This window comes from Alexandromys fortis, unplaced genomic scaffold (assembly GCF_014885135.2).
Source record: "Alexandromys fortis isolate MF-2015 unplaced genomic scaffold, M_Fortis_MF-2015_v1.1 scaffold_30, whole genome shotgun sequence".
NCBI classification, from domain to species: domain Eukaryota; kingdom Metazoa; phylum Chordata; class Mammalia; order Rodentia; family Cricetidae; genus Alexandromys; species Alexandromys fortis.
The window spans coordinates 202,014-212,854 of record NW_026067922.1 but is presented as its reverse complement, the minus strand read 5'-3'; the positions used below and the strand labels follow the sequence as shown (position 1 = coordinate 212,854).

Here is a 10,841-nt window from a genome sequence, read left to right as displayed (position 1 = left end):
CCCCGGCTCTGTTGCAGCAGATTCGGGAAACCTAACCAGGGTTAGGTATCAGTCTCGGGTGCTTCTGTTGTATTGAGCACATGTATTTAAAGTGTTAGTTTAATTACCGGCTTTCTCCTCCGAGTCTGTAGGACTGAGAGTACTCCCTGGAGCTTTGCACCGAGTAGGTGCTAAATAAATATGCATTGAACCGATAGATGGATGGATGTGCGGGATGCGCTAGCGCCGGCACGCCTCATTCATCACCCTCCTCCCTCGGCTAGAGGGTTAATGGTGGTTAGTCTGGCCAGGCTCCGGAGCAGCCACGTCAGGGTCGCTTCCCCCGGGCCCCGCCCCGGCCGACCCCACCTTGTCGCGCGGCTCCACCCCGCCGCCCCCTTCCCGGCGGCCCCTCCCTGCGCAGGTCCTGACTCCAGCCGCACCTCCTCCGGCTCTGCAGTGGCGGCAAGAAGGCAAGCCGGAGCGCCTGCGGGGTCGGGCCTGAGCGGAGCCGGGGTCGGGGCAGCCGCGAGGACCCCCCTGGAGGCGGGGCCTGTGGGACCGCGATGGGCGTGGAGATCGAGACCATCTCCCCGGGAGACGGTACCGGGCGGCGGAACCTGGGGCGGGGGGAGAAGAGGAGGGGTCCTGGGGCGGAGTCCGCAGGCAGAGGTCTGATTCCGAGGTGGCTCCGGGGACCTGCAACGGGGTGGGGGTTGGGGGGGAAGATGCACGCAGCAGGAGGAGACCCCCACCCTGATTCTTGGGGGTTCTAGAGGACCATTCTCAACCACCCTCTTTTGCGCCCGCTCACCTTGGGGAGTGAAGGTGGCCACCTTGGGGCCAGGGGTCTTCGTCCAGTCACTGTCCGAGGCTGAGGTTTATGCTGCCTTAACTGCAACCTCTGGATATCCGCTGCTGACTTCCCAGGTTCGAATTTCAGCTCCTTTTTTCCCTGTCCGACACCAAGGGTGGACCCGCTTAACGGGGTTCCTGCTGCACAGGGACCTTCACCTAACGTCCCACCCTTCAACCCTTCACCCTTCTTGTCTGGCGGCCCCCAGGTCTGGGCAGCGGTAAGCTGAATAGAGAGAGAGAGAGAGAGAGAGAGAGAGAGAGAGAGAGAGAGAGAGAGAGAGAGAGAGAGAGAGAGAGAGAGAGAGTTTGGGAGCCTACCACTCCTTTGGCTGCTTTTGCTTCTTATTTCAATCTCTGGGTCCCACTCCTCCCTGGTCATCTGCCTGTTACCATGTCCTCTAGAGTCAAACCTCAAAACCCCTCCCTTGGACCTGCTGCTTGACCTGTCTGGACAGTCCAGGGTGCCTCAGTCAGCCCGTCCAAAACAGAACTCAGTTTCCCGAAGTTTGCTCACCCACAGGTCTTTCTGTGGGTTCCCTGTCTGCTGTCAAGAGAACCAGCAGCGAGTTTTTTTTTCAACTACTTAGAAAACCAAGTGTAGATATTGAAGGAGTAATTATTTCTAGGCAAAATTTAATCCAGACCCAAGCCGCATCCCAGATCTTCAGTGTTTATTTCACAAGCAAACTTACTGTTAGAGGTTATTGGCATGCTCCTCCCCAGGAAATTGAAAGGCTTATTGGTTATAAAACGAGGGGTTCCTGGAAATGCCAGCTACTACCCAGATCACTTTTTGGCATACAGGTTTCTCTGTCTGTGCAAAGATTCTCGGAAGCCTTTTGAAGACGAGGAAGCTCTTCCCAGGCCTTGTCACCCACACTGCCTGAGGTGTCTCCCCGTCTTCATTCTCATCTCCCTGCCTAACACTTGACTTCCAGTTCTCACTCCCCTCACCTTCTTACCTGTCTCCTTTTCAAATGCAGAGCTTAACAGGCACCTCCCTCAGGTAGGAAATTATCAAGTGATGCTGCCCCCTGCTTCTGCAAGCAATCTGCCCCTTTAGTGATAGATAGGGCCTGATCCACACTCTGCACCCACAACCAGCCTCACCAAGCCACCTGCAACTTGTTAAACATATGCCTCACTTAGCAAATATTTATGGAAAACCTACGGTGTGCTGGACCCCAGGGTAATAGGATAAAATCAGTGGGCTCCCCTGTGACTAGACTCTGGGGCTTTGGGTGGAACCCAAGGGCCTCATTGCATGCTAGGCAACTGCTCTACATTGAGCTACATCCCAAACTCTGGATTCCAGGCATTTGAACATGTCTTCAAGTCATTCTGTTTCCCAGACTCCTTTACTTCTCCGAACCGACTCCTATTCTTCCTTTACCATCCAGTTAACTATTTCCCGCGATGCTTTCTCTGGCTCCCTTTGGTAGCTCCTCCAGTCCACTGTCACAATCCAGCCTCTTGGCCTTATATTCCGGCCAGCTTGTTTATTCAGTGTCGGCTTTGCACCTACCTTCTTACTGTAAAAACTTGAGTGTCTAAAAGGCAGCTCGAGATTACCACCCGCGCAGATCTGTCCCTTTCCAGTTTTCTGATCTCTGGAAACAGCTCTGCCACCTTCCAGTTACCCAAACCCCCAATTCAAGCATCGCCCTTGTCTTCTCCTTTTCCCTCACCCGGTGGTGAGGTGGGTGGTGGGTCCCTTCTCCCTACTTTTTACCCCTTGCCAGCCCTGCTTCTCAAACGTGCGTCTCCTATCTGGTTCACTCTCTTCTCTGCTGCCACTGCCTTAATTCACGCCATCACGGATTTCTTGCCTAGGGTATCGCAACAGATGTCTAACCGCCCATCCCACACGCAGTAGCAGCCCGAGTGGTTTTACAAAATCTTAATTCAGATTAGGTCATTCTCATGCTTTTAAACTCTTCCGTGGTTTCCTGTCGCACTTAGTATTAAAGCCACCTCTGCAAGCTGTGTGCTGCGTCTCCTTCCTTTCCTCCCTCTCACTCCGTTCCCTTCTCTTCTGAAAATACAGCCATCCCTTCCTGCTCCTGGCCTTTGAATTGGTTCCTTCCTAAAGAACCGGCTCAAACATCCCCTTCTCCAAAGTGCCTTCCTGGCACGCCCTTTCTGAAGTTGCTGGCTCACCATGTCTCTCTGAAATTCATCCGCTTGTTAATTTTCTTTAGAGGGCTTGTCACTGTCTACACTTATTAAGATGAGTATTGTTTGTCTCCTTCCTTTAGACTGTAAACTGGGGAGATGGCTCAGTGGGTAAGAGCCCTAGCTATGCAAACATGAAGACTTTAGTTTGAACCTCCATCACTCATCTAAAAAAACCTGGGTAGGACCACAAATGTCTTAAACTCCAGCACTGGGAGAAGAGACTGGCAGATCCTGGGAACTCCATGGCATAGCTTCTGGTTCAGTGACTGACTCTTTCTCAAGGAAATAAATTGGAGGCAGATTGAGGAAGGCATCCTTCTCTGGCCTCTTGCATGCAAATTCATGGGCATGTGCCCCTGGGAACACAAATGCACGTACCGCGCGCGCGCGCGCGCACACACACACACACACAAAACACCCCACCTCACATACCCACTCCACATACTCAAAAGAAAGCATACAAACCCCAGAAGACCAGGGAACCCGTCTTTATTGTTCTCTGCTGAAACTCTGCCGTGAGGCACCGGTCTGAACATTATCGATTTCTTGTGAATGACTGCATTTATTCATCTTTGATTGCCGTCATGAGTCTATAGCAATTTGGGATTTATGTTTCTGTGTCTCTTCTTCGTGGGTTCACATATTGCTCTCTGTCTCTGGAATCTACTTAAGGTCTGACACATGAATAGTAGGCTATTCATGAATGCTTGTAGAATAGATGGAAGTAAAGGAAGCAATAAAAAATGATGGGGCCTTTTTTTTTTTAATTAGTAAATTAGACCAACAACAAAGTTCAAATGCAAACCAGAAAGGAGACATTCTTACTTCTGGTTCATCCAAGGCACAGAGACACACAGCTCTGTGGTGATGAGGGGAAAGTGAGCTAGTCAGGGTCGTAATCAAACTTGGATGCATCAAGTGAGTTTTCCTAATTCCCTAATCCTTCATCTGCTTTCATATCTCCTGACAGGAAGGACATTCCCCAAGAAGGGTCAGATATGCGTGGTGCACTACACAGGTACGTCTCACTCCCTTCAGCCCTGCTCAGGCCTGCCTCTCCCAAGGCAGGGCTGTCCTGTAAGCTTCTCTCCAGGGGGGTCTTGTCCCTGGCTTATCCTCAAAGCCTAGGGAAGTTTCCTGTGATCAGTTTCACTTTCCCCTTACCCACCAAGGCCATCTGTGGTGCCAGCCTCTGGTAGAGTCAAATACCTTCTGTTTCATTCCTTGATGTTGGGCAGGGGGTATCCTGGCCTTCCTGCTCCTGTCTAATGTTTCAGACTTATTCTGAAAGATCTAAGCACCCTCAAAATCCCCTTTTACCCTGTTTTTTTCCCTTTGTCTACACTGCCCCCTTCACTGTAGTGAGAGGAATGGGGGGAGGGGGGGCAGTAACACTGTCTCCAGGTTCTGGGAGAATCCAGAGGAGGGTGTCATATCTCTGCCATCTCTTAGATGCTGTGTGTTTGAAGGCCCATGGACCACACGTGTGCCTGGTACCCCTGGAGGTAGGAAGGTGTCGGACCCCCTGGCTCTAGAGTTATGGATTTTGGTGATCCACCACGTGGATGCTGGGAACTTAACTTGGATGCTTTGGAAAAGCAACAAGTGCTCTTCCTCCCCCGCCCACAGGAACATTCTAGATGAGTTCTTTAGGACTGCTGGCAGGATTACTGGCAGGTGTTTGCTCCAAGAGGTGTGAGGACTCTGCCTTGTGACCTGCTTTCTAATGTGGCAAACTCTGTGGGTGACAGTCATTTAGTATACAGCAAGGCCAGTTTAATTCCTGGGACATATTCAGAGGGGCCATTTTTAGCAGTTCTCTAGGCCAGTGTGAAGCACCAGACTGGTTCTCGCAGATGACGTGGCTGTTTTTCAACAGTTGCCTCGCCAGGCACTGATGTCTGCACACCCGGGCTGTTTTATCTCCGGGTGATGTGGCCTAATTACCCCGGGGACTCTGGAGCCGCCGGCCAGGGTAATTGATTTATCTGTCCCACGTGTTGTGGACAGACCATTGGTGATCAAGTTAATGAAACCAAACATCTTTTTGCAAAGTGTACACATAGAGTAGGCAGTGTGCATTAAACACTTACATCAGCTACAAATGTCCCTGCTTCCGGAGACACAGTCATATCAAACACAGTAGGAGACCATATTTATGAAACTTCTGGTAAGCTTTAGAAGACAACAAAATATAAGCTGGCCCTGGTGGCCCACACCTATAGTATCCACACTTGGGAGGTGAGGTCAAAAGGATCAAGAGTTCAAGGCGAACCTTGGCTACCTGGTGAGTTTGTGTGTCTAATGCCTGCCGAGGCCAGAAGAAGACATTGAGTCCTTTGAAAACTGAAGTTACAAGCCTGTTGTGAGCGGCTGTGTGAGTGCTGGGAATTGAACCCATGACCTCTACAAGAGCAGCAAGTGCTCTTAATCACTGGGTCAGCTCTCCAGTCCTGCCATTAATCTCTCAGTAGTATCTTTTGAGCAGAAGTTCTTAATTTTCACGATGTCATACTTATTAGCCTTCTCTTTCATGGTGAAATATTGACATATTTTTCTGTGTTCACGTCAAGAAATGTTTCACTATATTATGAAGATATTAATTTATCTATTTATTACCTAGTAGAAATGGTGGTGGGGGTGGTATTTTTTATTGTTTTTTAATTTTTTAAAATTTGAGACAGGATCCCATGTAACTTGGGATTTGAATTTGTTCTGTAATCAAAGCTGTTCTTGAGTTCCTGCTCCTGACTCCACCTGAGTGTTGGAACAAGCGTGCACCATCATTGCCTGACTGCTTTGTAGAAACTATGAGTAGTAGTGTTTTGTGGTACTAAGAATCGAACCTAGATCTTTATACCTGCAGTGAAGTACTCTGCCACCATACAGATCCCAAGCCTGAGGTCTGTCTGTCTTTCTTTCTTTCTTTCTTTCTTTCTTTCTTTCTTTCTTTCTTTCTTTCTTTCTTTCTTCCTTCCTTCCTTCCTTCCTTCCTTCCTTCTTTCCTTCCTTCCTTCCTTTCTTTTTTTTCTTTCTTATTTTATTTATTTATTTATTTAGTTTTTTTGAGACAGGGTTTCTCTGTAGCTTTGTAGCCTGTCCTGAAACTAGCTCTTGTAGACCAGGCTGACTTTGAACTCACAGAGATCCGCCTGCCTCTGCCTCTCAAGTGCTGGGATTAAAGGCATGCGCCACCACTGCCCGGCTTGTTTTATCTTTCATATTTATGTCTTTGGTTCATCTGGAATTGTTTTTTGTATGTGGATGTGGTAGAGGCTGAAGTTCAATTTTTTTTCCCCTATGTGGATATAGATTAGATCCAGCAATGGTTTTTTTTTTTTTCTGGTTTTTCGAGACAGGGTTGCCCTGGCTATCCTAGAACTAGCTCTTGTAGACCAGGCTAGCCTCGAACTCACAAAGACTTGCCTATCTCTGTCTTCCGAGTGCTGGGATTAAAGGCGTGTGCCACCACCACCTGGCTTTGATCCAGCAATGTTACTCCAAAAAGTCGTCCTTTATTTGATGTATTACAACGGCATCTTTGTAAAAGAAGCAAACATATTTATGTGGGCCTGTGTCTGAATTATGTGGGCTTGGCTGAGCTCACGGCAACAGATAACTGTTACACGATTCCAAGTAGATTCAGCTTTATGAAACCTGAAGGCACTGGGGAAACGGGAAAGCTTGTCTATAAATGGACCGTGCATGTGCACATATTCACGCATGTGTTTGTCCAAGTGCATGTCTGTATGTAGGTCTGTCGATCTAAATATTTTCTTAGCATCTGCTTGGCCATCAGGGCTTCTCTCCTGAGTGTCTGTGTGTAAATGTGTGTGAGCATGCACATATATCTCTGTGAATCTGAATATCTTAGCAACTGTGTATCTGCATGTATTTGTGTTTGATCTCTGAGGCATCCATCCGTGTGCATCTCTGGGGAGACAGAAGGTTTCTCCTTTGCCACATTTAGAACTCAGGGCAGGAGCCCAAACTCGTCTACCCAGAAGGACTCTCTAGTACACATTCGAGTTGTAGGAATTCAGAAGTACAATTATGGCTGCTCAGACACTTGTAAGCTGGCAAAGCCTCCTGTGTTAAATATGGAAAATATGGGTCCCATTTCCCCTATATCACACAGAGACAGTGCCAGACTGAAGTAAAACCCTGGTCTCAACTGGGTGAGGTGACTTGCACCTGAGATTCATCACTTGGAAACACCTGCAAGTTGGAGACCAACCAGGTCTGCGTCCTGAGCTCCAGGCCAGCCTGGGCTACAGAATAAGACCCTGTTGGAACATAACAGAGTCTCGAAACAGTAGGAACTCAGTATCTGGACTTAACAGGCCAGGTCTTCCTATGGGCCCAAATGATCTACAGAAATCTTGAAATAGCATGGTATTCAGAAAATCGAGTTGGACTGGAGAGCTGGCTCAGTAATTAAGAGCCTGCCTGCTGGGCAGTGGTGGTACACACCCTTATTCCCAGCACTCGGGGAGGCAGAGGCAAATGGTTCTCTGAGTTCAAGGCCAGCCTGGTCTACAAAGCAAGTTCCAGGACTGCTGTTACACAGAGAGACTCTGTCTCAAAGAAAAGAAAAGAACAGGACAGAACAGTGCCTGCTCTTCCAGAGGACCTGGGTTCAATTCTCAGCACTTACATGGTGGCTCACATCCATCCATAACTCTAGTTCCAAGGTACCTGATGCCATTTTCTGGCCTCCAAGGGCACCAGGCTCTTATGCTGCCCAGGCATCCATGCAAGCAAACCCCTGTGCATGTAAAACAGAATGAAAGTTTCAGAAGAAACTCTGGTCTAGTACCGTAGCTCTGGGGCCTTGGACTGATGGACAGCGACAACACATGAATGTCAGGGATGACTGGGCGCTGGCCCTGAGCAGGTAGAGAATGATCACACCTGGGTGTCCCAGGGTAAAGTAACTGTTTGTACATGAGCCAGAAGCTCCCAGAGTGTCCGAGTCACCCTGCACTTTCGCTGGAGCAGGGGTGATGTGATGGCATGCTCCTTGGCTTTCCATTCTCAGGAAGCACCGAGGACCTCAGGAAAGGACTGAACCAGAAACTGGAATGCCGAAGGATATAGCATAAAAAGTTGAGACACGGTGTAGAGGAACTTGAGAATGGCATGCTCTGAATAGGTAGGGGGGGAAGGAGTGAGGGGCAGAGAGAGAAATTGAAGGCAGGCATCATTAGCCTCAGGCTTTTGGATTGTGCTCTAGGAGCTCGTGTGTTCTAAGCAGGGAAGTAAATATGATCAGAACTGTGTTTCAGGCGGGGGTTGGGGGTGCGTGGGAGTGGATCTGTCAGTGTAGCGAGTGGAAGATTGGTGAGGAGGAGAAACACCGTTTTGGAGGCTGTTCCCATCTACAGGTGAGACGTGGTGGTGGCTCGAGACCACAGAATGGTGCAGTAGCAGACATTGAAAAGGTAGGTGGATTCCCACGAGATGCAGGACTTGCTAACAGGCTGCATGTGGGGGTGAGGCAGAGATGGGTCCAGGTGTCCTGCTGACGAGGAAGATCGGCGATGAGGAGGGTTTCTTTGGAAGAGGATTTCATTTAGACATGCCAAGTCCACCTGTTTGTTAGTTCACTTTTCTACCCTCTTCTCGCTTTGCTAGGAATGCTCCAAAATGGCAAGAAATTCGATTCATCCAGAGATAGAAACAAACCTTTCAAGTTCAGAATTGGCAAACAGGAAGTCATCAAAGGTTTTGAAGAAGGTGCTGCCCAGGTAGGCTGAGGATGCCCACTGTAGGGGTTTTAAGGAGTGGTGGATTTGGGCCCTCCGCTTCACCCTGGCACAGGGCACACTGCCACGACTCTGCACACAGGGCGCAGCAGCACCACCTAGTGCTCACCTGTAGCTCTGCCCTTCACCTCCTCTGTGGCTGGCACACCTGTGTCTCAGTCCCAGCGTCTCTCCTAGGCTTGCTGGAGCCGGCTGGAAAGGCTACAAGCTGTGAGCTAGACAGCAGGAAAACCAAGAAGCGCTTTTGTTTTGCTCTTAAACGTTGTTTGAAGCTATTTCAGACATAACAAATATTACAGAACTAGTGGGGTTCTTACATAATTTTCACCCAGCTTCTTCAGGCGTTAACCTGCGTAGGCACACTACAGCAATTCCGCTAGAGCATTCACATTGGTACACTACTCACCAGTCAACTCAGATTTCTGGAACTGTTTGGAATCTAAACTTCTCAGCTCCAGTGGGTTGACAGTGCCGGTGGGCTCTGGTTCCAGCTCTCCCTCAGTTTGTTGGGGAAGTTGTAGGATGCTCCACTCCTGTAGCTTTGCCTTCGCCACCTTGCTGTGGCCTTTAGCTGCTGGGTCTTAACTGGTCCTGTTACAAGTGTTCCAGTGCTGTTTGTACCTTCCTCTTTGGCTGCTTCAGAAGAGGACCAGGACAAAACAATTATGAGCAGACACAAGTGTTCGGGTCATACTCTAGCTGGATAACCAGTGATGCTTGATGTATGGATGAATCTGAGACTATTTTGTGGCTGTTACCTGCCCCATAATCGAGTCTATTTGGAGGTTGAATCTGCATGTTTAAGCTCTTAGGCTAACTTTAGTGTGCCATGTATAAAGTTAATCTCAGATCTGGAGCTACCCTAAGGATGGTCTGGGGAAAATGCCAAAAAGTTATCTTACTTTTTTCTCTTAAACCAAGCTGGGTCCTCTTTCTCCTCTCCCCATCTGCTCCCATCCCTGCTAGATGAGCTTGGGGCAGAGGGCGAAGCTGACCTGCACCCCCGATGTGGCCTATGGAGCTACTGGCCACCCTGGTGTCATCCCTCCCAATGCCACCCTCATCTTTGACGTGGAGCTGCTCAACTTAGAATGAAGGCAGGAAGGAGCTCGAGGTGGCTGGAGATGTTTCCTGCTCTCTGTCCTAGCCTGCTCTGCCACTGGGACGGCTTTTCCTACGTAGGGCTCTTGATCCGTGTGCTGACCTCACTGCCCCTCGACATTCTCCACTCTTCCCGCCCGACTGGCTCTGTCTGTGTCCGCCATTTCATTGTTCCCGTGCATCTTTGCTTGAGGAAATTTAGTTACAGATCCAGACATTTCAAGCTGTGCATTTTGTGTGTTGCATGTAGTAGTCATTCCTGATCAGAGGACACAGACACAAATGTCGTTTGCACAATCTATATTGCCTTACCTGCACTTAAGCCAGACACACAAGGTGCTCAGACATGCGCTATCCGTGGTTCCATGGAGGGACTGGAGCCAGCTGTCTTTGCTGTCACTTTCTTGTCTTCTGTTGGCCGCTCACTTTAAGCAGTGCCCTCTTTGGAAGTACTGTGTAAAATAAAGGCTCCATGCTTGGCATCTTCCTGTGCATTGTGTTGTGGGAAGTTCTTTAATGACACATAAGCCAGCTGCCCTTGGTGACAAAGAAGTGAAAGGGGGCTTCCTAGTAGCTAAGAGAGTGTAAGTAATAGCCACGTGAGCAAACTGTTCATGCTGCACCTTGTTCCATATCCTTTTGGTCTTATTTTGTTTTGAAACAGGGTCTCAGAGCCCAGACTGACCTAGAACTCCATCAGCCTCCTGACTGCTGGAATCTACAGGTATATACCAGTATTTCCTTTTTAAATAAAGTGATCACAAACAAATCCTCTAAGCAACTTTGCAAATTAGCTATTACCCTCCTAAACTCACCCTCACAGAGTCCTCTGCGGAAATAACCCAGCAACCTAGCATTCCCTTGTGGGATCTGATAGCCTAGGGTGATCCCGTAACTTCATGTCTACAGAGTGAGGGATGGGCTTCCTCACCAGCCTGTAGAGAAGCCGTCCCCGTG

General features: G+C 49.0%; 1 protein-coding gene across 2 annotated transcripts; it reads left to right on the top strand.

Moving 5' to 3' along the window:
• The first annotated feature begins 391 nt into the window (after nt 1-391).
• Nucleotides 392-10,368, top strand: Fkbp1b (FKBP prolyl isomerase 1B). 2 transcript variants are annotated; one of them, XM_050141936.1, is made up of 4 exons: nt 392-582; nt 3,986-4,033; nt 8,653-8,765; nt 9,750-10,368. In XM_050141936.1, exons 1-4 carry the CDS (start codon nt 546-548, stop codon nt 9,876-9,878), a joined length of 327 nt encoding a protein of 108 aa, XP_049997893.1. In that variant the 5' UTR covers nt 392-545; the 3' UTR covers nt 9,879-10,368. The 2 variants fall into 2 exon arrangements, with proteins under 2 accessions (XP_049997893.1, XP_049997894.1); XM_050141937.1 differs by lacking the exon at nt 392-582 and adding an exon at nt 831-909.
• The last annotated feature ends 473 nt before the right edge of the window (nt 10,369-10,841 follow it).